The 26,782-nt window shown below is 35.8% G+C and overlaps 1 protein-coding gene across 11 annotated transcripts; it reads right to left on the minus strand.

The window, feature by feature from the left end:
• Nucleotides 1-4,415: 4,415 nt before the first annotated feature.
• LOC107813169 (rho GTPase-activating protein 7-like) lies at nucleotides 4,416-26,045 on the minus strand. Of its 11 annotated transcripts, none has more exons than XM_075237374.1 (23): nucleotides 25,724-26,009; nucleotides 23,952-24,092; nucleotides 23,446-23,482; nucleotides 22,458-22,534; nucleotides 18,166-18,236; nucleotides 18,007-18,085; nucleotides 17,296-17,440; nucleotides 17,033-17,152; nucleotides 16,076-16,153; nucleotides 14,805-14,860; nucleotides 14,618-14,687; nucleotides 13,584-13,671; nucleotides 12,649-12,892; nucleotides 12,020-12,241; nucleotides 10,569-10,898; nucleotides 9,935-9,984; nucleotides 9,011-9,071; nucleotides 8,843-8,926; nucleotides 8,292-8,405; nucleotides 8,035-8,204; nucleotides 6,530-6,599; nucleotides 5,255-5,455; nucleotides 4,416-4,801 (listed from the first exon to the last, which is right to left on the minus strand). In XM_075237374.1, exons 7-23 carry the CDS (start codon nucleotides 17,357-17,359, stop codon nucleotides 4,619-4,621), a joined length of 2,205 nt encoding a protein of 734 aa, XP_075093475.1. In that variant the 5' UTR covers nucleotides 17,360-17,440; nucleotides 18,007-18,085; nucleotides 18,166-18,236; nucleotides 22,458-22,534; nucleotides 23,446-23,482; nucleotides 23,952-24,092; nucleotides 25,724-26,009; the 3' UTR covers nucleotides 4,416-4,618. The 11 variants fall into 11 exon arrangements, 8 of the variants coding, with proteins under 8 accessions (XP_075093475.1, XP_075093472.1, XP_075093471.1 ...); XM_075237371.1 differs by having other exon boundaries at nucleotides 4,416-4,804; XR_012702355.1 differs by lacking the exon at nucleotides 23,952-24,092 and having other exon boundaries at nucleotides 6,535-6,599; nucleotides 25,724-26,045.
• Nucleotides 26,046-26,782: the final 737 nt, after the last annotated feature.

Here is a 26,782-nt window from a genome sequence, read left to right on the forward strand (position 1 = left end):
TTAATGAAGATGGTGTTGACATTAGCATACGAAAAATTAAAAATCATCTTGAATTCCCATTTTATGGTCCTAAAACACAAAATAAAAAATATATGATCATGGTGAAGCAATGAGTATTGCTCATTAGATCGTTTCTTATGACCCACAAGATTACAAGCGATTCGGAGCCCATCGCCCAAACTTATGAAGATGGCGTGGACATTAGCACACGAAAAATTAAAAATCGTTCTGAATTCTTATTGTATGGCCCTAAAACACTACAAATGAGGAACAATCATGGCAAAGCAATGACTATTGTTCATTAAGTCACTTCTGATAAACCCACAAAATATTGGGCGAATACGAACCTGTCGCCCGAATTCATGAAGATTGACACGCGAAAAATTGAGAATTATCGTAAATTCCTATTTTATTGCCTTAAAATTCCCAAAGACAAGCAACGATCATGGTGAAGCGATAACTATTATTCATTAGGTTATTTCTGATAATCTCACAAAATTTTAGGCGATTCAAAGCCAGTTGTCCGAATTCATGAAAACGACGTGGACTAAAGCACACGAAAAATTAGAAATCATCTCGAATCTATTTTATTGGCCTAAAGCATAAAAATGATAAAAAAAATCATGTAGAAGCGATGACTATTATTTATTCGATCAATATTATGGTCCCAATCGGATCCCGTCACCCGAATTCAAAAGGATGGTGTCGACATTAGCAAAGGAAAATTAAAAAGCATCTTGAATTCATGTTTTATGGCTCTAAAACACCAAAGAATGAGGACCAGTTATGATGAAGCAATGACTATTGTTCATTAGATTATTTTTTTATGGTCCCATAAAATATTATGCAATTCGGAGTTCGTCGCCCGAATTCATGAATATTGCATGACGAACGCACACGAAAAATTAGGAATCGTCTTGAATTCCTGTTTTATGGCCCTAAAACATCAAAAAATGAGGAACGGTCATGGAAAAGCAATGATTATTATTCATAAGTCGCTCTTTATGGGCCCACAAAATTTTAGGCCATTCGGAGCCCACCGCCTGAATTCATGAAGATGTCGTGGACATTAGCACACAAATAATTGGAAATTGTCTTGAATTCCTAGTTTATGGCCCTAAAATGCCAAAACAAAAAATGAGAAGTGGTCATGGAGAAGCAATGACTATTATTCATTAGGATATTTTTGATGGGCCCGCAAAATTTTAGGCGATTCAGAACTCGTAGCTCGAATTCATGAAGATAGCATCGACATTAGCACACGAAAAATTAGAAATCATCCAAAACTCCTGTTTTATAGCCCTAAAATACAAAAAACAAGTAACGATCATGGCGAAATAACAACTATTTTCATTAGGCCGTTTCTGATGGGCCCGTAGAATTTTAGGCGATTCGAAACTCGTATCCCGAATTCATGAAGATGGCGTGGAGTTAGCGCACGAAAAATTAAAAATCATGTTGAATTAGTATTTTATGGCCCTAAAACACCAAAAAATGAGGAACGGTCATGGCGAAGCAATGATGATTATTCATTAGGTCGTTTTTTATGAGGCCACAAAATTTTAGGCAATTCAGAGTCCGTTACCTAAATTCATGAACATTAGCGCACGAAAAATTTAAAATCGTACTAAATTCCTGTGTTACATCCTTAAAATGCCAAAAATCAAGGATCGATTGTGGCGAAATAATGGATATTATTCATTAGGTCGTTTCTGACGGGCACCTAAAATTTTAAGCGATTCGGAGCCCGTTGCCCGAATTCATGAAAAGGGTATGGATATTAGCACACGAAAAATTAGAAATCGTTATGAATTTCTGTTTTATGGCCCTAAAATGCCAAATAACAAGGAACACTCATAGCGAAGCATTGACTATTATTTATTAGATTATTTTTTTATGGGCCCACAAAACTTTAGGCGATTCAAAGCCCGTAGCCTGAATTCATGAAGATGTCGTGGAGTTTAGCACATAAAAAATTGAAAATCATGTTAAATTCCTGTTTTATGACTCTAAAATACCAAAAAGTGAGGAACGGTCAAGAAAAAGCATTAATTATTGTTCATTAGGTCAGACCATGAGCGTAATATACACTACCATCGGAGAGATTTTAGCCACTTCTTAACCCATGGTTGAAGAATGAGGCGATCAAGGAAGTCCTCCTCTGGAAAAAATATCTAAAGATCTTCCCTCAGTTTCTGCTCTCCTTGCTTAACTAAAGAACTACCTTTAACTTTAAGTAGGACTCTAAGAGTTTTACCTTATAATGAGTTAGATTTTCTGTATTAACAAGAAGGAATGGCAAGACACTAAGGAGATGGCTGATGGGCTCACAAAAAAGTTTAGGCGATTCGGAGCCCGTTTCCGAATTATTGAAGATAGTGTGGACATTGGCATATGAAAAATTAGAAATCATTGTGAATTCTCATTTCATGGCCTTAAACGCCTAAAGACGAGCAACGGTCGGAGCGAAGCAATGATTATTGTTCATTAGATCATTTCTAATGGGCCAATAAAAATTTTTAGGCAATTCGGAGTCCGTCACCCCAATTCATGATGATGGCGTGGAATTCATAAAAATTGGAATTCGCCTTGAATTCCTATGTTACGGCTCTAAAATGCCAAAAAATGAGGAACGGTTATGGCGAAGTGATGATCATTTTCAATAGGTCATTTCTGATGGTCCCACAAAATTTTAGGCGATGTGGAGCCCGTCGCCCGAATTCATGAAGAACGTGTGAAAATTAATACACAAAAAATTAGAAATCATCCTGAATTCTTGTTTTATGGCCCTAAAATTTCAAAAAAATGAGAGAGGATCGTGGCAAAGCAATGATTATTGTTCATTAAATTGTTTGTGATGGCCCCACAAACTTTTAGGCGATTCGGAGGCCATAACCTGAATTCATGAAGATGGCATGGAATTTAGCACACAAAAATTTGAAAATCATGTTGAATTCCTATTTTATGGCCCTAAAACACCAAAAAATAAGGAAAAGTCATTAGCGAATCGATTTTTATTGTTCATTAGGTCATTTCTGTTGGACTTACAAATTTTAGGCGATTCGAAACCCTCGCCCAAATTTTTGAAAATGGCGTAAATATTAGCACATGAAAAATTAGAAATCATCATGAATTCTCATTTTATGCCCTAAAACGCAAAAAAAAAAAAAAAAAAAAGATGAACATTCATGGAGAAGCAATGACTATTGTTCATTAGGTCATTTTTGCGCCCACAAAATTTTAGGCGATACGAGGTCCATCACCTGAATTCATAAAGAAGGCGTAGACTAAAGCAAACTAAAAATTTGAAATCATCCTGAACTTCTCTTTTATGGCAATAAATGCCAAAAAACGAAGAACAGTCATGGTGAAGCAATGATTACTGTTCATTAGATTATTTTTTATAAGCCCACAAAAATTTTAGGTGATTCGAAGCTCATCACCCAAATTCATGAAGATAGCGCGAATATTAGCACATGAAAAATTTGAAATCATTGTGAACTCCTGTTTTATGGCATTAAACACCAAAAAACGAAGAACAGTCAAGGCGAAGCAATGACTGTTCTTCATTAGATTACTTTTTATGGGCCCAAAAAAATTTAGGCGATTCGAAGCTCATCGCTTGAATTCTTGAAAATGGTGTGAATATTAGCACACAAAAAATTTAAAATCGTTTTGAATTCCTATTTTATATCCTTAAATTGATACGGAGTCCATCACCCGAATTCGTAAGTCATTGGAATACAGTGACAAATGTCTTTTTATGGCGAATCATCCTGAATTGCTTTTTTATGGCCCCTAATATGCCCAAAAACGAGGAACAATCGACAAAACTATGACTATCGTTCATTAGGTTATTTCTAACGGGCCCACAATATTTTAGGCAATTCAAAGCCGTCGACCTAATTCATGAAAATAGAGGGGGAAATTAGCACACAAAAAAGTAAAAATCATCCTGAATTCCTACTTTATGGACCGGTCATGGCGAAACAATGACTATTGTGCAACAGATCAGTTTGATGAGGGCAGGTTCCTACACATTAATTTTAATTGATTGATTGGGAAAGCTGGTTCTGCAGCACTAGAAGCTTAAGTATTCGGAAAGGAGGAATGAGGATGTGGAAAAGAAGAGACGGTCTTAAACCTTATCTTTGCTGTTTAAATAAAGCAGGGGCTAAGTCTCTATCCATGGCTTCGACGGTCCCCATACCCCCGGCCTGCCTGCCCGCTCTGAAGAATTCATGATTTGTATATGTTTCAGGCCAGTGAGAGGGAGTGTGAAAAAAAGATTGATTTCACTGTATCCATTATAGCCCACGCCATCTACCTTGTGGGCCCACAAAATTTTAGTCGATTCGAAGCATGTCGCCCGAGCTTTTCAAATTCCATTCGGTAAGACACATGTCCTACTATTATACAGCAAAAAGTATTTATTTATTTTTTCGGTGTAATTCAGAATGAATGATATAACTAAAACCAGAAAAGAAGTGGAAGAAACAAAAGGGTACATCTGGTAGTACATAAAGTACATGAGAGAGTTATATGCTATGATACAGAGGATGTACAAATGCTGAGATATCGGCTGCTTCCCTTCACGTGCCTCGTACAAAAATTTTAGTCAGTTCCATGACGGAGATGAAGGTTTGTACATAAAGTCTTGAGATGTTGATCCATAGTTTAAGTCGAGGTTATGGAGTTGCTCCATGAGCTGTGACCGTCTTTCTTTGAAGAAGTCCAGACGCGTTGTTAATTCTACCAAAGTGGAAGATGCAGCTGAGGGATGTTGGCTATAATCCATCGCCTGCTAAATTCATCGTCAAAGATCATCACAACATAACAGTGAAGTTCAAAATAATCGTATCTGCACAATCATCATATAGATCAATGTATTGAAGCTAGATCTAACACAAGTTCGACTAAATCCAGATTCATGCCATAGAAAACCCACTATAGGAGGTTTTAGTGCTCTCTCAAAGACGACTCCATTCTTAGAGCTCGAATTCGAGACCTCTAGTTAAGGATGATCTAACAAAGTTACTAAACAACAAGCCTGATGTTGCTAAATCAAAAAGTGATAAGAGAAAACCATGCTGGCTGAATTCCTATATAAGGAATCCTGCCAAATTATGTTATATCATTTCTATAGCGTTGGAGTCATCCAAGTGTGCATGAGTTTGCATTGTAGCCTATAGTGTGACCGCTTGCTCATGAGCTGTTGAGAACGAGAAACAGCAGAAGCTTTTATTTATGTTACCTCAGCGGTCCTTGAAGTAGAATGCACGGAAGGAGAATCAATGGCACCGAGTTCATCCAAGGATAAACTAGTTGAAGCCTCAGTACTCTTGGAATCACTTAAGGTTGTATCAAGAAATAGCTTTCGAGCAGGTTGTCTACTGCTGGGGCCAGATTTCAGTACTTGTCCTTTAACATTCCTCATATCTGCACCCAGAAATTCCTGCATTAATTTCAGAAGTTTTAGCATTTATGAAAATTTATACACAACTGAAGAATATTGGATGAAAATAGTGATTTACTACCTTGAGGTCAGAATTTCAAGAAGATATGCATCTATCCTTTTTACAAATAATTTTCATTGACAAAAGGAAAAAAAAAGAGGCTTTTTTGGCCCAACAGTTCAGCTCTAACAGCATTAGTTTAAATGCTTAAAAACCTTTTAAGTTTCCTGCAGATTCTAGTGGTTACTAGAGATAATAAATACGCCTGAATATCTGTCATTAGGTGATGAACTTCAATATATAAACCTCACACCCACAGAATATACGAGGCTATCATTGTTTCAGCTCCTAAGTCTAATCTCGGCATAAGACATGTGCATGGATCTAACAAGCTATAAAACTATAGCATGGAACAAAGTAAGAAGTTATTCCACCAATTACAAGAGAGTAATTTCTCACAGCTTGTAGGTGGATATCTGCACAAATGGGAAGAGAGTTGACATTCACATCTTCAGGTACGAAAAGAAGAGGAACTGATGCAATAGCGGTAAAGGTCGAAAGAGCTTTTGAGTGAATCGAAGTATATATTTATGTAAAGATTGATCTTCCATGGTTTTTCAGCGAATCCCATGGTTACTAGCTGTACGTTCTCAAATTATAGCTCATGTAGCACTAAAAGTAAAGCACTCATAAAATATACGGGGCAGGGGTTTAAAATTTGCTCCCTTATAGACAAAAAAAGCAGTGTCTCCAACTCAAAATCCTTAAAACAATGAAGATATGAGATTAAGCAAAAAAGAAGCAAGAGGGAGGGACAAGTTAGGGAGTAGCAGAAGTAAGAAGCCAACTACAGAGTGCTTATCATACAAAATTACAGGAAGAAGCAAGATATATAGCTTAAGAGCACAGATAAGAAGATGTAACGCCAATTACAGCGTGATTAAGAATTCTGAGATCCAGGTCGAGACACAGATATGATGCTGCAAGTTAACCTCTATGTATGAGCCAATATTGTGTAATAAAATGTGTATACCCATCACTATGCTTATTAAACTACAAATGATAAAAATCACCTCACTTCTTTGTCTTCTTTCATGATTACAGAAAGCAAGTGTTGCGTCAAAATCTTGCTGAAAATACTTCCTGCAGATAAAAACACACTTCATAAGGAAAAATTTATCAACAACGTGTTAGATGAAAGATGATTTCACTTCAATCTCCCCCCAATTCTTTCAAATATGCATGCCCAAAGATGAAATGTAATTCCAACATCTCATGCTGAACACTTTCTAAATTTCTATGACGAGGGAAAAAACAATGTGTTGCGGTGTTGTAACATGGAGGCAGTACCCACAACCAGATGCTAAATATCCAAGCTTAAATAATAGGCACATATCCAACTGTTCCATCTCAGAAGAAAACTATTGCCTGTTTTTATTTCCGTAATGCCTAATAATGGCTTAGTTGTTGGACACCAAAAGAAACCCAACTTCCACAGCTGAATAAATTGTTCCTCCCTCCACCCCAGCTAAAACTTATCTACATTTGCAGCTACAAGTCAAAGAACAATCACTTCTCAGCCGGATTATTACTTATCTATCCCAATTTGCAAGACACTTGTTTCCATTTTGGGATTTCTAACGTATTTGATCCTATCTAGTCATAATATTATCTCATACAAATTTCAGAACATTAGATTCATTTAACAATTAAAATTTAAACTTTGATGTTGTATTTTCTCTTCCAAGCAAATCTTTCAAGTACTATATAATTATTTTCTGACATCATTACTTATATGAAAAGATTAACATATAAGACTGTGCTCAGTTAAATAGTGTAACAGAAAAGGGAACAGACAGTGCAATAAAATGACACAGAGTACATTAAACCATAATGCTTCACTAGCTTAAAACTTGCTCAAGCCGTCACTGTAATTAACATGAGGTTATTCCTTGATCCACAACAAAATCACACATTTTCACTAATTAAGACACATCGATCCTCTTTTCCTAAAAATAGACCAAATTATTCCTTCTTTTGCCGTTTTCTCCACCATCTTCTGCTATAGTACATGAGAAAAAAGGCACTATCACTAGCACTTGCAGTGGTGTTAAGTTATTCCTTGCTTGGAACAAAAATACATGGACAAAATTTTTTTTTCGTTCGTTTTAATAGCTTAGATCATCATTTAAATGTTTAATCAAACTGAAATGCACATGATGAAAAGTTGGAAATCCATTGAAGAAATCTTCATAAATAATAAGTATTCCCTCCATCCCAATTTATGTGGTAGTGTGAGACTAGGCACGGAGTTTAGGGAAAAAATAGACTTTTGAAACTTGTGGTCTAAAACAAACCATAGATATTTGTGTGGCCATAAATCAAGTCATTAAGGCTAAAGTAGAAATTCTAAAAATAATTTTTTTCTAAATAAGGAAAGATTTGGGACTGACTAAAAAGAAAAGAGTGCCACATAGAATGACGGAGGGAGTACATTGTTAATGGCTGCATGCAACCAAGAAGTACATGAAATTGAAGCAAGGGGCCTGAAAACATTCAAGACTATTCCAAAACTTACAGTTGAGAATTATGGTTTTGCCCATGTTGAAGTCGATCACAAGCATCAGATAGTGAGCCATAGTGATGCTGCCGTTGCTGATTAAGTTGATGATGCAACTCAGCAACTTTCTGCTTTAATCTAGCCACATCTGCTTCTGCCAGGGCTATCTCTTCGAGCTCAGCCCTAGTCTTTAAGAAAGTACAAGTCCTTTCAGAAACATAACAAAATCAACCAAAACAGGAACAATATAAAACTACCGAATCATCAATACAAACCTTGGAATCCATAGCACGAGAGCCCGACAATTGTCCGGAAGACATGCTCAAACCAACTTCCAGTGCAGCTCTTAGATCCCTCTCAGCTTGTAGCTGTTCTTGTAGTCTTGCAACCTTCAACAAAATCACACAGTATCTCACACATTCGAAGATGCATAGAAGCTTGTGGAACAAAGAGTTTCATCAACTACAAGTGCACAGCACATCCTAAATTAGAATGAACACATAGAAGGAGAAGTAGAAATTTTATCAACGAGAAACCAGCTATATTTTCTATAGTGACCAAATGACTAAGAAAAGTTAGATCAAATAGAAAGGAATGAAATTGTATGGGAAAGGTTAAATAATCACCCCCAAAAAAGGGTATAAATGACAAAAAAGAAAGAGGTCGCCAAGTGTATGGTTTTGTAGTAGTATATATGTATGTAAATCTAGTGCAGCCACTACATATTTAAACAGAGACCCTCCTGGAAAAAGGAAGAAGTTAGCTTGAAAATACACAATTATTTGTAGGCTTTCTAGGAATTTATTACACGGGAAATAAATCATACATCTTGCTCAAGAGCCAAGCGGCGCTCATGCAAGGCTTGCTTCCGTCTCTCCAAGCTCGCCTGCAGAATTGCATTTCCTCTTGCCTAGCAAAAGTTTAAGGTAAATGGTCTCAGAAAAAAGGAATGATAAGATGAATTAAGAGGTCAAGGCCTACTGATGTAACTTACTTCCTTCGCAATCCTATGGCGCAAGTCATTTTTGGTAATCTCAAGTCTCTGTATAGCGAGCCTATCGACAAGTCATCATGGCCCACATTAGAAAGGACAACAACAACAACAACAACAACGACCCAGTATAATCCCACAAGTGGGGTCTGGGGAGGGTAATATGTACGCAGACCTTACCTCTACCCCGAAGGGTAGAGAGACTGTTTCCAGGAGACCCTCGGCTCAAAAAAGCAATAGGAGATGATATATTAGTACCATAAAAATGCGTAATAAAAATAACAACAATATATAAGAGATATAAAATATGAAATACAGAATACGAAATACAAAATATGAAATAGATGGCTGGTATAGTACAACTATAATGGAATGGACATTGAATAATAATGGAATGACAAAAGATTTAAACTAACTCATTAATGTAATAGAATCTGAAAGTGATAAAGCATTTTATCTTTCAGTATTGAATGTATGATCTGAATCCAGAAAAATGTGAATCATACAAATATAGAGAGGCGCACACACATATAAGGACATCACATCCAAAACAAAGAACAAGTTTGTCATAGAACATTAATGACGAATATTTGGACACTTCACGAGAGCACAAGTTTGTACAGAACAATCCTAACACCCAAAACAAAAAACAATAAGGAAGTAAATATCCAAATTGATGCCACAGAGAGATCTGTTAATCATCAATCTTCAATTATCTAATTTAAGTAAAAGGAAGTTGTCATATTCCCCACTTATGGGATTACACTGGGTTTGTTGTTGTTGTTAAAAAGGAAGTTCTCGTATTAACACTCAATTAGATGGAACAAGTTTCTCTAGACCCCACGGGAGATAGAGAGAGAGGGGGAGGGAGGGAGTGAGTGGGAGTGGGGGGGGGGGGAAGAGAGTGAATAATAGAAGAAGCCGTACTCTTCCTCTCCAGAGGAATCAATTGATTCCGTTGATGGCGTTTTTCTGGCCTGTGCAAAAGAAAACAAACAAAAGATCAGATTCCCAATGTCGGCTGTCATCATAAGGGTAACAGACACAACCCTTTCTTTTGTTGTATACTTTCTAGCAAAGTAAGCTAACTAAGCTTTCATGCTACTGATCAATAGTTCTCCCAAGCTTGATTACATATTTAAGGAAAATAGAGCGAATTGTTGTTTTTGTCCGACATATTTAAAGTTCTATTAATATGATTATCTTATCCCAATCAGCAATATCATTTAGCTGTGGTCTCCACAGGTACAGCATGCAATGACTAAGCCTGATGTTTCAAGCCTAAGAAGTTTCCTAATTGCAAGATCTATGTATGCAAAAGGTAACACAGATAATTCTCAAAAATACAAAAGTTTCAAAATTCAATTGTTGTAGACACTAGAGAAACCCCACAGATTTGCAGATTAATGCCCACATAAGTTAAACTAAACACGTGATCGGGAAAAAAAAGCTCCATGTGTTTAAGAAAAGAAACTACGCAACTAACTACAACTGAAAAGGTGTTTAAGCAACAAAAACTAAATAGTTCAAGTGAAATCAGTCGACAAAAGTCAAAACTCACACTGCTTCTCCCCCAAAAGGTTGATCTTTTGACATTCAGGTTAGAAGGAGTTAGCTTGCTGCTAGTCTTGTCTGCATGTGAATCAGGTCCGGAGACACCATGAGGTGGCCCAGGATCCTTAGATGAGAGTATTTCACCCATAGACCGCTGAGACTCACTACTAGCTAATTCACAAGGAACATCAACCTCATTTCCACATCTTTCCAGCTGTTCGCTGAATGGAACATTAGAACCTGCAAGGGGCTGAGTATCTACAGTTGGTTTTAACGTCACTCCTTGTACACGACTATCCCTAGGCGATCCAACATCTGAATCATCACCGCCGAAACCCTGCATATCAAATTAATGCACACCCTAAATAAATATCTGCAGAAATCTAATACACCAAGGGCAGGAAATTCTAGTTGCCAACGGTCCATATAAGAAATTAGCAGAATTCAGGCTGACACAAACCAGAGTAATTATATCCTCGTACAGAAAGAGCCGTAGGACGAATTGACTGCAATAAATGCAGTAGTAGCTAATTTTTAAATAGTTGGCAGACATATATGCACCAAACTTCTTCATTTATTATGTTGGTTTGACTATAACAAATATAAACAAATCATGTACTGCACATATTCCAACACAAATTATCCTAATAAGACTATTCATAGTTAAATCATTTTATCACAATTTACTGAGTAGGGAGATACCTCTTGCCTACTCTTAGATTTGGTCCTAGAGCACCTATAAATGTCTACTTTTAGCTTGGATAGCAACGAGAGAAGCCACACTCATAGCCGAGGATTTGAGAATGAGGACGGTACTCCATGCCACTTAGTGCTCTATGCGGAAGAGACTGGAAGGATGCATTTGTGAAACACAGTTTGGAATATGTTGTCAAACATTTGATGTCAGCTACTGTCAAACAATTGAGGAAGAGGAAGGTAATCCATGCTAATTGGTGCTTTATGTGCAGGAGATTGGGAAGGCTGTATTCTGGAGCAGAGTATGAAATATGTTTAGTATTTAATTGGTAATGCCAGCTACTATCAAACATTTGACGTCAGGCTAGATATTTAGAAGGAAGAGGAGAAGAAGTAAAGTATGGGAAGTGGTCACTGACAATTATGTGTACGAGTTGAAAAGAGAGGAACAACGGAACAGAATTTTTCGAGCACCTACGAGATTTGATTATCAAGGATAAGTGGGTGTGTTTTTCACAGAATTATATTTGTCTCCAGATTCTTTATTTTTGCATGCATATCATCCACAATCATATTAATGGAATAATTGCTCTCAGAAAAATAAAAAAGGTAGTCATAACAGTTCAGATTCAGTAAATAATACAACTCCAAATAATAATAAATGAAGAAGATGGAGAAAGAGAAAAGAAGAAATCAGTAAGTGCAGTGGAAAACGGAAACACTTTATTCATGTCTCAGGAAAGAGGAAGAGAGAACAAGAACCTTATAATCATAGAGATCACTGGCAGCAGAGCCACTGCTTTCGCTTAATTTTCCACTCAATACACGCTCACAATCATCGTCGGTGTCTGGGTCAACCTCATTTTCAGCATCATGATAACCATTGTCCTTCATATCCAGATTTTCATCATCTGACGAGTCTTCACTCCCACTATTTCCAAATTGAGAATCTGCTGAAATAGAGCACCTATGAAGATTATCGTCCTGTAAGCAAAGGCAACAAACAGCTAAGCTCAACCATCACAGTAAATTCTGTAAAAGGACAGAGCTAGTTCAACAAATATGTACGATAGTAGGATAGACCAAGTCAATAAACAGAAAATATTTTCATGAGAAAAAGGAAGTCTTGAACAAACAGACAGAAAATAAATGCAGAGAGAGATGAAAGGGTATCCCATGGGATAAAGATAAATGCAGAGAGAGATGAAAGGGTATCCCATGGGATAAAGATAAACGCCATAAATAAAGGAGAATGGTGAAATAAACTCATAAATAAGGAGAAAGGATAAAGAAATTGCACCGCAAAAGAGGAAAGAAATGAACTCTTAAGCAACTTCAGTGTTTTAATTTTCGGTGAAAGCACTTTTGTCAGTTATTTTGGAGCCACTTACATCAAAAATATTCTCATATTCCTCAAGAAGTGTCGTAATGATAGCCTGGGCATTGTTTGCTGCATTAGCGGCAGCAAGAAGCTGAGCAGAGTTATCTCCACTAACGTCAAAGTCATCTTCCAACTCGCATTCACCCGCTAAAAGAGGGCGTAACAGCAATGGTGCCATACAAGCAGCAACAGCAGATGGAGCCATCCGATTTTCAGATGCATGTGAAGAAATTGTATGCATCATCTTCAGAATTCTACAGGAGGAGGAACATTATAGGTTAGGTTGGTAAACTGATGCATGCACTTGAAGCTAAAAGAAAAACAAAAAGTACTTCTTTCACTAGTATACAGAGTTCATCTTCCTCAAATAAAGGTGTAGGATAACTACTGTGTAAATATGATTCGAGTTACTGTAGAACTGAGACTATAAGAGCATGTCCGTCTCTATCCCTTTTATTTTCCTCACATTTGTCAGAAGTATATTGAAATATCGCATCTTAATAAATAAATAAAAAGCATATGGACAAAGAAAATTAATGAAAGTGGCAAGCTTTGGAAAAAGTCAACCTGAGCCCCAGAGAAACAAAATGCGTCAGACAAAACCCTATACAGATTATAGAATTTTGAGTAATGGAACAACAGCATGCAGTTAGAACTTATCCCCTAACAGTAGTTGAAAGCTTTGGGACAACCCGCTCAGCGCTAAACATTTCTCTGGGATCTTGATTCTAGTATCCAGAGGGATTTTCTTTTTTTGACAGATAATTAATATCCAGACGGATTTTGCAATTCAATTGTCTAAGACTCTGTATATCTATCAGGACGCTGTGATACCAATTAGAAGCAGAAGACAACAGCACCATAAAAGATTCCATGAAAAACTGAAACCCAAGGATCCAATCCGAATCACACGCAGATTAATCAGCAAATACAAAATGGATCTACCTCTGTAATAAGCGCCTATTGGGTTCAGGAAATGTCTCAAGAATGGCAGAGCGCATAGCATTGACCCGAGCTTCCTTCCGATCGATTTCTATGGCCAAAAGTGGAACAACTAGTACTTAGAAAACCAATTGCTTATGTTTCAACAGTCTAAAGAGAAAATATTAACTGATCATAAACCAGTAGTCCATGTAATCACAAAGAAGAGAAACTCAAGCAACCAAGACATGGATCTACAGTAACTTCAACTAAGAAATATAAATAGACTGGTACAACTCGGGAAGTATGTAATGAATGTCCTAATTTACTCACAACTGATAATCTAGCCGAGTTCCAAGAATAATTAACTAAAATCTTAAAGTTGATAATTTATATTATTTGACTGCTGGAAGCAAGAAAATATCATGAACTCGGGGAAAAAAAAGGTGGAAGATCGCAACGCTTTTCTTTTCTTTCTTGGCAGGTGTGGAAGATGGCAAGACATCATTGCCTAAAGCTGAAGCACATAGTTTAAAGTTTCTTTCATATCTGTTCTGGTTGGCATTTGACAGAATTCTCGTCTTTTGTCTTTTAGTTTTTTTTGGCTAAATAGGTAAATAGACACCCGCACTAGCACGGAATTCTGTTTCCCCCCCCCCCCCCAAACTCCACGGGTTCCAGGTTTTCATTGAGACACCTGAACATGTTTGAAACTGCTATTCTGACCATTGACCAAGCTTCTGTGGCATTTATATTGTCGAGTTGGTCATAGTGAGTGCTATACATGACTTTGGGGAGCGTGAAACTAAACAAAAAATTATAATGTAATAAATTTTGTTAGCTTTGAGGAAAGAACATGAGTTTAAGCCCACAACTTGAGCACCTTTTTCTCTATAATTAAACGCTGTGCAGGATAAAGCAAACAAACACAAGTATAAAAGAGACTACAAGGAATAACAAGAAAGAGAGCCACGTGGTGACTACAAGTAACAAGAAAATTAGAAATACTCAGAAAATGGTTACAAAATCTCTTATAAAGGAATTGGAAATTTACTTACTGTAAGCTTCTAACAAAGCGGTGCAACAGGAAGCAGGAACAGGAGATGATGGCAGCTCACGAAGCACATGCTGCATAAATGTAGCACCAATTATATTGTATTAAAAGAGCATCAAGATATAAAAATGAGAAACAACATTAGGGGGGCGCAGCAAATGAGTGGAAGTTCATCAAATATTAACCAATACCTTGACGCAGTCGCCAATTACATGAGCATCCTCCTCCGGCACAAATTCAGTTTTTCCTATGGAGATCAATTTGAAATCAGCACGCGAAGGAGAATCCAATATTTAACAGGACAAAAGGACATATAGTAAACCACCAAAACAAATTCTCCTTCATGTTCTTTTTCAAAAAACAATTAGCTAGACCACATCCACGACACTAAACGAAAGGAGAATAAAAGTAGGGAGAAAACAGAAAGAGATAATGGTCGTACACGAGTTCGTGTGAATAGCAATTATTTCATCATCAGTTATAAAAACTGATAGATCGGACAAATAGATGGGGCCATTGCATTAGAAAACACAGGATTGGACCATTAGTGAGACCCTAGTTCTGTTGCAAAGCACTACATCGACCTTTACTCAAATGCAATCGGCACTCTACACTTAATTAAGGGCATTTCTGCGAGGAGCAATGCAAAAGCAAGTGGGAGGAGAAGTAATGCCGTGAACATTCTGCTCAGCCTGGAAAACACAAGCTCCCCCTAAAGCAGCTAGCTTTGGTTGGACAGCTGCAATGGAAGCTTGCTTGACTTAGGACGAGTTACAAGGAAGGGATTCTCCCTTGGAAACAGATGCTTCTTATGTGAAGAATCCTTGGAATCCAATAGACATCACTTTTTCCGTTGCAACTTCGCTTGGCAAATTTGGCCTCCGAATATATTTGGAGTAAGTTGGATGATGCCACAAGATGTGAAAGACCATCTCACTCTCTGGCAGAATCAGAAGTTGGACATGAGCTTGAAGCCAACGTGGAAGACCATCCCACTGTGCATTATGTGGAGTACTTGGTTGGAGAGGAACAATAGGTGTTTTGAAGGGGAAAAAACATCATATATCTTTCGTAAAGACTAGATGCGTGTCAAAACTTTTACTCGTGGAGTAGGGGCAGTATGCTGAAAAATCCAGCATTTCTTTGGATTTTTTCGAACCTTGTTGCAGCAACTGTTGAGGTTATCTGGTTTGGATCTTCTGTACTTTTGCATACCTTCAGCCCTCTTCATTATTAAAACTATCTTACCGTATCAAAAAAAAATTGCTAAACCAAGGTACAGACTATAAAAATCAGAGATAACATAGAATAGCACGGAATAAATAACCAAAATGCATTCCAGACCTAAACAATACTTCAATTTCTTGAAACATAGTGAAATTAGATGGTACAGATAGACAAGCCTTTTTGAAATGTAATACTGCATCCAACAGATGGCAGTCATGCACTAGAGCAGATGTACCTTGTTCATATTCTTTTACTCTCCGCTCCACTTCCTCGACATCTGCAGATTGTCGCAATATACCTTCGACCTTGGTTCCTAAATAGGCAGTTTATAATTAAAATAATTTACAAATATAACCTGATCATCATTAAACCCATTCAACATCCTCCGTAAGGGAGAGACAACAATGTCAACATCATAATATGTGATTTAAGCAGATATTCAATATTGCAACAAGTATCAGAGGAAAGGAAAATAGGATCAGAAATTAAAGAGAAACAAGAGAGAAACTGGGGCTCTTCACAAACTAAGAATTTCCATCATTCAATTTCCTCAAGATCAACATAACACCCAGAGCTTATAGAACAGCTATTTTTTTTATAAGGTAAATAATTTATTAACAAGTGGGGACTAACCCTGTATATAAGTCGTGTACCAAAAAAAAGAGAGAACCTACACCAAAATATGGTTCTCAACAAAAGAGATCCAATCCTCTATACAAATAGGGACCTCATGAGTACACCAAAAAGAAACTAGGAACGATAGACTACTTTTCAATAATCAACAAAAGAAACTGGAACAACTATATAATCAACAGTTTATATCAACACTCCTCTAATTATAATCAACAGCTTGTAGAACATCGTTATAGCTAATACGTATGCACAAATAAGAAAGAACAAGTTTGGGTTTGCTTCTTGTGTTTAGAATCAATATGCCTGAGCTTTCTAGATTTTCCAAATTTTCTGGCCATAAGTTGTTGGAAAATGGAAAATTTCCAAGCAATATCAACATCAAGTACGCCTTAATCCACGTTTCCAAACACAATAACACATAAAGTTTATCCAACAAAAGAAGATATTACACCAACCGGAAAAGGTTATCCAACTAAAGTAAACATGTAATTTAAAGCAAACAATATTTCAACATTACTCTTGCACAACCCATATTTCAGGAGGGAAAGGGTTGCCTTACCAAACTTCTCAAGAAACCTCAGTGCCTTTTCAAGAAATGATGGGCCTCCATCTATATCTTCTAAGGCGAGCAAAATTGGTCTTCCGACAACTAAAGATTTAACAGGACGTTTATCCCTCCCTGAATAAAAAGAAACCTGGTCAGATTTTTACGCCCTAACAACAAACAGGGAACAAGGCAAGTTTCAACTGGACATAGCAGCCAAATCTCATCTGGAGCATTAACAATGTAAACCGGAAGTCTTGGAAGATAACATTACTAACATTGATGGAAAGACCCTTCAATAGAATCACCAGTGTCATTTCGGAAAATGCCATTGTGTCCCATAACAAGAACAGCACTAGGTGCTTGTGCAAGAGCATGCTCTAGGGCGGTCTTCCACTCGTATAGATCCTCCAATGTCTCTGCCTGCAGTTCAAGGCTCAAAATACTAATTTATGATCCAGGAATAAGTATACTTTAGCAGGCATGGGAGCTTGGTGTTTTTTTTCGGGGGGGGGGGGGGGGGGGGTACACTACTTGCAAGTGGAAGTAGATATGTGTTTAGAACTCAAGTCATTTTGGAATTGTTCCTACTGTTAACTATAACAGTCCATTATACATATGTAGTCATCAGGCTTATCTAAGACTAATAGGCCTGATTATATTGTTTTGCTGAAACAAAATTATTTAAAATAAGTTACTTACCCTTTTCTCAACAAAAAAAAAAATAATTTCAGTTTGGAGCACGTCCTTGAGTTGCATGTTCAGTTTTCTATAATCCTAGAGTTTTAGAGTACAAAGAGACCAGTGTAAAGTAACCCGTGGAGGTTCAAGCTTTTTAGAAAAGAATAACCAGAAATTCAACTTATTTTGCTGCCCAACTCCTCCTAGTAAATTGCTTGTAACATGCATTAAGAGTTCCTGGGATGATATTTGTGTTTAGAAGAGAGAGAGAGAGAGAGAGAGAGAGAGAGAGAGAGAGAGAGAGATACCTTAAGAGTAAAAGCTCGCCCATCACGTCCATCGGGAAACAGCACGGTCAAAAGCTTTTTATCTTCTCTAACGACAACACTAAATAGCAAGGAACTGTAGTAAGAGCAAGGCATAGACTCTGAACATACAAAAATAACAGACCATGATTCATTTATTACCTCCCTGAATTATTCAAGTCAATTCCTCCCAAAGTTAGATTCACTTCACCTCCTCGTTGTGGAAGTGTACTCTACATGAGGAGCGTAATGAATCAGTAGCGTTCAGATGATTAAATCAACAAGAGAAAAAGCTTCACAGCTAAAAGTTAATACATACAGTAAGAGTAAACGAGATTTCCCGACTTTAAGCATCCAAATTACCATTTAAAAGCAGATTAGACCAAGAGTTCACATAGCCTTCCAAGTCTTTTCAATATTAATTGGGGTCGGCTAAATGAATTCTCTATATCAACTTTACTCTATTCATGTCCATTTCATTCCAATACCAAATAACTTCCCTTTTAAGGGAAACTAAGGGTTCTCTAAATATCAGACTTATCACTATATAACTAGTTTAATTCCGATTAATTAGTATTACATATATGGATCCTTAACTTTTATTATGTCCTAATCTTAACTAAGGCTTCACTGATGCAACTTTCCTCCACGTGATTTTGAGAAACCTCATCCCTTTTTAGTACCTTTAGTCATCAAATTAACACACTTGTGAGCTAGTGTATCAGGAGGCCCACATATGACATAGTCAAACAATTTCAAACGAATTTTTCTCTCCTTTTTTTACATGTGTTACTTTCACCCATTGTCGGATGTGATCCTTCCTTTTCTCTTTTCTTTCTTTTCCATAAATGTGGTGTTCGAGCTAGGTTTTGTGCACTTCTACTATTCTATTGCATCACCAATATAGTAAACCTGCTCGCTAAGACTTTAGTAGATTGGGAGAAATCACTTTTACTGCCTCGACTGAGATTCGAAACCTGGTCTCCCATTGGATTCATTGTGCTTAAAGCATTCTGATTAGTTATTTTTAAGATCTAAACCGAAAAGAACCCTTCAAGCAAGATCATGTAGAATAGGCATTTAAGCAAGAAGGACACGGTTCATTCAGGAATGCCATTATTTGAAGACGTATGTGCTAATTTTGAAGAATCTAAAGATAAATCTTAACAAAAGGGATGATGATGATGATGCAATAAAAAGATTTTAAAAAAATGGAAGGAACTAAATAAGCAACTTTTTTTGAAATTACATTCCTCATTGATGTGAATAAGCAACTTGTTAATGTTAGAGTCCAACGAATCAAGACAATGACACTGCTTGCTTTTATCAAATTTGATCCTCCTTTCTTTTTCCTCCTCCTCATTCTTCTTCAATGAAAAAAGTAAGGCTTGAAATGTGATACTTGATTCTCTTACCATTTTCTCATAGTTAATGTTGCTTCTGATTTTGTCCATTTGTTATTCTTTTTGAAATAACCTTATCCTCTAATGTAAGGATTATAACATGACACAAGTTATTATGAGGTCAATCAGTTCTTCTTGTTCAAGTAACATGACAAGAACCTCTTCTTCTTTTTTTTTTATAAGGTAAAGATTTTATTAATAAAGTTACCAAGATGGTACAAAGGTTACATCAAGAGCAGCCAAACACCTGCAGCAGCAGAACTTCAATTACAAGTTTCCTAACGAATCCAAAAACTCTAAATACTGATCCACACTCTCAACTAAACGTCATTTACACCCAAAAAATAATTTTTGCATACAATTATTTTTAATTCTAGAGATGTGAATCCTTCTATTCTCAAAGCAAGCATTGTTCCTTTCTTCCCAAATGGTCCAGAAGATGCATAAAGGAATGGTCCTCCAAAGCTGCTTCTTACTTCTTATTATCTTTTGTCCGTTCCAGCTAAACAGTAATGGATTTATGTCTGATACCATAGTCCAAGAAACACCTCTCAAATTCAAAAAAAGCTCCCAGCACTGTTTAGCAATTTTACAGTGGATAAACAGATGGTTAACAGTTTCCAACTCTTCTTCACATAAATAACACCTGTTACTTGGACTAAATCCTCTCTTTTGTAGATTATCTTACGTAAGACAAGCTTCTCTGATGGCAATCCACCCAAAACAAGCCACTTTGGTAGGCACTCTGGTTCTTCATAACATTTTCCAAGGCCAATTAGAATCATAAGAATCAGATTGTTTCTGGAGACAATCTGGAGAAGGTTATAACAGCTTTTAACATAGTATTGCATATCACTGTTTGCTGTCCATACAAATCGATCCTCCTTGTTTTGCTCTATCTCTGTTGTGCTCAACAATTGGAGTATCTGTCCCACTTCTTCCATCTCCCAGTCATTAAAACCTCTTCTGGAATTTAATTGCCAGCCATTTGTGGAGTAAAACTCGGCAACATGTCCATCTTTGATAATAGAACAATTATATAGGCTTGGAAATCTGTTACTTAACCTCACATCCCCCACCTAGACTTCAGTCCAGAATCTGATTTCACTTCCATTTCCCAGCTTCAGCCTAGTGTGTTGTTGAAATTCATTCCACAGCCTACTAATATTGCTCCAGATATTGCCTTTTGTTGAACTGTGAACAGTTGCAGGCCTCCATGTATACTTCTTCACATATTTGGCATCTATAAGTTTTTCCAAGTGCTTTCCTTTCCATCATTGTATCTCCACAACCATTTATATAGTAAACTCTTATTGTGCATTCTCAAGTTTCTAACCCCCATACCTCCTCCCTTTTTAGCAGTTATTACCTTTTGCTATTTTACCAAATGTAACTTCTTTCTATCTGCATTTCCCTCCCATAAGAAGTTACTCCTCATAGTATTTAACTAGAACCTTTTTATTTGCTAATATGGATGATGGTTCCAACAATGATCCAGCGTAAGTTTCTTTCCTCATTTTATCTCACTATATTTTCGTATTTGATCGTTTCCCGTACTATGCGAATTTCCTTAGGCTCTCGGATGCTTGGTTTATTCTTAAATGGATATTGAGCCAATATCTACACGTATGGGAAAAGATTCTACTAATCTTTTTGTAAATGTAAATTAGCATGGAAAGACTTTACAAAGTAGTACTTATTATTTATGAGGGCAAGGATAAATTTGAAAAAAAAATAATGCCTTCTTGATTAAAATGATATTTATTTTGGTCCAAATTTGTAAGTCCAAAAAGACACTTATTTTGGACATAAACAAAGAATTCTGGAGAAGAAAAGGAGAGGATAAAGGTAAAGGAGTAGTTATAATTAATTGAAAGGTAAGACTTGCATAGTGTCGTGTGTCAAATAAAATAAAATGGCATGGCACAACTGATAAGGAATACGAAAAAATTTCTCACTGCGTTTTGCCTTATGCAATATACAGCACTCATACTACTCTCTCATCAGTTTTGTCACATGAAATTGCTGATGTCAAACCATGTATTGACAAAACCCATGTGAAATAATTACTTTCTAGAAAAAAGAAAATCATTTTAGTTTATCCATATTCCATCAATTACATTTGAGTTTGTACACTGCTACCATGTCAACATAAAGCTTATTTCTCTAGGTCTATCTTAAAATATTTGGTGCCAAACAATAAGTTTTGCAGATCCAACGGAGTCTTCCTAGTGTGTAGATGATAATACTAGAAAGTGCTAAAGCTACAACTGAAACTCTTGATGCTTTGAGAATCTCAGCAGCTACAATGAAAGCAATGCAAAAAGCAATGTAAGTGACAAAACTGACTTTATTTCCTTTTATTGTTTGTTGTTTTCCTATACTTGATACATATGACATGTATCAAGTTTGCTTGTCTCGGAGCAACAGTAAAGTTATCTCCGCATAACCTATATATCATGGGGAATACAGTTTTATTTAACAGATATGTGATCCTATTTGCTTCCTTGTAGGAATACAATTTTATTCAAAGATAAGTGATCACATTGCTCATTTTCCACATAATAGCAATATAGCACGTTGCACATTAATCAGCATGAGGTAAGATATGATGTATTGTGTAGCTAATTAAGTTGGAAAGCGCTTTATGCATCCTTCAAGTATGATTTCTTGTTCCCCATAGGTTCAATTGACAGTCTAGATAAACGGGAAAAAATGCATTCAATTCAGCCAAGGGACGTAGTGCGCATTGGAAGTTGCAGACTTATTGCTTTTTATTTGTCGTGTGGCTCCAAGCAACGAAATTTCAAATTCTTGAAGAATATGTGTTGCAACTTCAAAAGCACACTGCGTTCCTCATCTGAATTGAACTTCAAAGAGCAAAGAGGAGGAAAGAGTAACTTCTAGGTGTTTTTCCTAGAACTTAATCATCAGCTTGAATTCAAGCTACGATTCTCTCTTTTCTTTAGAAATAGAATATAAAACCAAGTAAATAGTGGAACAAAAATATCAACTTTGGAAGTAAAGAACACTCAGAGAAATTATACTGACAGGATCATTCTTGAAAAAGACCAGAGATGTACGTGTAAGGATGAACCAACGCTTTTTCCATGACTTCCAACCTAATCCTGCAGAAAGTTATTCTTTGAGAATTAGATGTCAAGCAACCAAATTGGTAAAAACACAGAGTTTGCTTAATAAATTGGACTGCACAGAACTCAGCATCAACCAGCTAGTGCAAGCCCAAAAATAAGTTCTATAACACTTAGATTGGACCAGCAGCAACTGCAAATCCCAGCATTTCATTTTGTATTTTGTTTTGACCTAATGTATTGAGCATTTGAACTTATCCAAAAAAAAAAATGCACCGAGTATTTCAAACTCCTATTACCCTTTGGACAGTAGTTCTTTAACATATTCATTGTGGTTTGCCGAAGGTGAAGAAAAGCTGATGAAAATAATTGGAACTGACAGTTTTCTTATCATCATTTCATTCAAAAATGTCATTAAACAGTGGTGCACACTGAGTAGTTTCAATCTCATCAATAAATTTTCCCACATTCACCATCTTCATAACTAACATTTTTCAGTTGTCTTCTACAAATATGGGATCAATAACAAATGAAAATAGATCAGGGAAATCTGCCATCATCCTGGATTTCTCCACACCCTCTACCCAGGAAAATTAACTCAGCTTTCTACATTGACTATTCTCTAAAATTTCCTCACAATAAGAGAAGAAAAAAGATGTTAATGGAACCTACTGACCCATCACAATCTAAAATCCTCCAAATATCGGACCAGCCTTCTGAGATTAAAGGCAAAATTACTCTTTTTATTTAAACAGATATTGTTGAACTCTTATAAACCGGAAAAAAAGTGTAGCCCTTAATTATTATAGTATAAAGCCAGCATTAAGTAAAGGATTGTTGACAGAGTTTTAGGCAACTAGTGCATAACAAATAAGCCAAATCATGAGGGACCAGTATAATAATTATCAACATAAAGGCATCAAGGAAACTGGAAAAGCGTTACGGACCTTTTGAAGAGATAAACAGTGGCCCACTCTTGAAAACCTGCAAAAAATTAGCCAGTTAAAAAATTGAAGCCCAAGAATTTTAATTGTAAAGCACGAATAGAAGTAACTGGTGCTAGTTAGACTGTCAGGTCAAAAGTTCTTAAATTTAGATATTTCACGCATTGAACAAAATAACATAATAGATATTGACACCTATAAGGACGTACATGTTCTATTTATCAAATAACCAATACATCTCTCACCTTCTCTTATTATTTCAGATGGTATAGAGCCTCTATAACTTTTCGTAGAGATATAAGTAGCTTTTGCCAACTGATTAGCAGCAAAAAAAATCCTTCTTTTTCAATTATTACTTGGGTGGAAATTCTTTTTCTTTTTCTACTTCTCTTTATAATAATGGTCTGCGTACCAACTTGTTTGCATCTCGCCTACTCCAGCAAGCACCACCTGCTATACAGGATAACTCTACCACCAAGGCTTAGATATATGGCAAGCAATCGCCTAACCTTTTTTCCTCTAGTAGGATTTGACCTTGATCTCCCGTGATTTTTGTTCCACCTGAATCAACCACTATGTCATTATTCACCGAGTCCCGAATTGTAGGTCACTGGCCGTCGGGATTTCTTGATTCTCAAAAGGACTTTGATCTAGCGATAAGGGGACAACACGTGATTTGGGTTAGGCGCACATCACTGTTTCAGATCCTACATTTACTACATCAGACGTAATTTGGTTGTAACTGAGTAATTGACCTCAGAATGAGCCTATTTTGCACTAAATTGCAACTTAAATTTTGGTAAAATAAGTGTAACTCCAACCAAGAGATCATAATTTCTTTAATGCAAATCATTCGACTATAATTGACTTCACGCTGATGATTGACCCAATTTTCATCTTTCTTTAGGTTATCTTTTGGGTAAAACAACTGCAAAAGGAATCAAAATACCCTAACTTCATTAGTTTGACTACAATTGACTTTATAGTAACCCAAAATTTACTTCTCTTTTCTAACTAAGTTTTTGGGAAAAACATATATAACTCCTACTACTTAGAAAAGAAAAGGGGAAAATCATACATTTTACTAAATGAAAATCATTTGACCATCTTTGACTACACAATGATCCAAAATTGACTCTAATCCAATTCAAAAAACATCTCATTTTCTCAAATAAGTATTTACTATAATTGACTTCAAAATGACCCAGAAATTCCTTCCTATCTATCTTATCATCTGATTAAAACAACATTAAAGGAAACTCCTAAAAAATAAAGGAGCATTAAAAAAAATCCCTCTCTTATATTTTTTATCTTAACCATTAGTTAAAACTGGTATAACACCATCAAAACATAATCTTTAATATCATACTATTTCACACTGACCCAATTTTATTTTATTTTTGAAAACTCTTAACTTATCCATTATGCTAAAGAACTCTAAACCCAATTCATAGAAAGTCTCAAATTTTTTCATTTTGACCATTCTTGACTTCACAATAACCCTGCAACTTTCTTCTATATTACCAACGGAAAAATCCTTCTTTTTAACTATAACAATATAGACATAAAATCTTCCTCTCTGTATTTTTTGATAATCAAAAAATAGTGTGAGCTAGTGCAGCAAGGTTAGAACATCCGTGGATAATAGAGCCTCCCTCTACCCTTCTCCACTCAAATATCATGTGTTTGTCTGCGACAAATTTAAAACCCATGATGTGTGTTTAATACACACATCACGTGTTGCAAAGTGTTGCAATCTTACCACTAGAGGCAAAATCTTCTTTTACAATTCTAACTTAGACATTTGGGCTAAAAAAACTCTAACCCAAATCAAAAGTTCCCAATTTTTCAATTTTGACCACCATTGACGTCACAATACTCCACAATTTTCTTCACTATTAGCAGCACCAAAAAATCCATTTTTTAAACAATACCTACATAGACACATTTTTTCTTTTTTGCAATTCTAAGCTCTCCATTAAATTTCCATTTTTTTTTCCATTTTGACCATCATTGACTTCATAATGACCCCACATTTTTCTCCCTTTTTTTTAGATTATGCCATTATAAATAAAACCAATTTTTTTTCTTTTACTATTCTAACTTATCCATTAGGCTAAAAGAAAAACTCTAACCCAGTTCATAAAAAGTCCAAATTTTGGCCATCAGTAACTTCACAATAACCCCGCAAATTGTCTCCTAATCCCAGCAATAAAACACATAAACATTGAAATAAAACATAAAAAAAAATTTAAAAAAAATAATAAATAAGAAACTTTACCGTATTTGAAGTACCAATTCGTGGACGCTCAAATGCAGCAAGTGAAGCCGACATTTTCATAAAGGGATTCAAAATAGTGAACCCAATAAACCCAACATTTCAAAAATATGACAAAATAATAGTATCAAAAACTGAGTTGAACTCGGATCGGGAGTACAATAACTCGGTTTTAACTCAGTAAAGGAGAATCTAAATAGGAGATCTAAAGGGTTCTAATAATAATTTGCTGCTGGTGAAAGTAGATTGATGAAGAAGGAACAAGAACCAAACAAAACAACAGAGAGAGGTTTGTGGGTTGTGTTGCTATTTTTGTTTTGAGGTTAGGGCCGGATGTGGGGTGGGGGTGGGTATTGTTGGGTGGGTTGGGCGGGTAGGGTGAGTTGGTGGAGTAAAGTTGAGAATTAATTAATTAAATTTAGAGACACTGTTTGACTGACTGACCAGATTTTCCATACTACTATTTATTCTTATTCTTATGTTAAATATTAAATTGAAATTATAATTATGGCCACTAATATCAACAATCATCACATCAACTTTTAATTTGATATTTGTTTTAAAAGAAAAGTTTGAATTTGTGACATAATACATGCATTGCAGGAATAAAGTTAATATGTAGTAATTAGATAAAATTAAGGTGTCTAATCGCACGTAATTCAAAATCTAGACTTAATATTAGGGGATAATTCAAAATCTAGACTCATAATAATAAAGTTAATAATGCAAGTTTATACATTAGTGTAAATGATCACATTGAACATAAGATATAATTAGTGCATAAAATGGGATTGAAAATGAAATACATATTTTTCTGTCTCCAATTTATTTCGCTCTTTTTATTTTAATGTTCTGAATATTTGTCATTGCTACATTAACATTATAATTTTATAATATTTTACAAATTTAAATATATATACATATATATATTTATTTATTTAAATTTGTAAAATATTATAAAATTATAATGCTAATTGAGCAATGACAAATATTCAGAAATTAAATAAAAAGAGTGAAATAAATTGGGGACAAAAAAATAATTTAGCATTAGGAAAAAGAAAG

This window comes from Nicotiana tabacum, chromosome 18 (assembly GCF_000715075.1).
Source record: "Nicotiana tabacum cultivar K326 chromosome 18, ASM71507v2, whole genome shotgun sequence".
NCBI lineage: Eukaryota > Viridiplantae > Streptophyta > Magnoliopsida > Solanales > Solanaceae > Nicotiana > Nicotiana tabacum.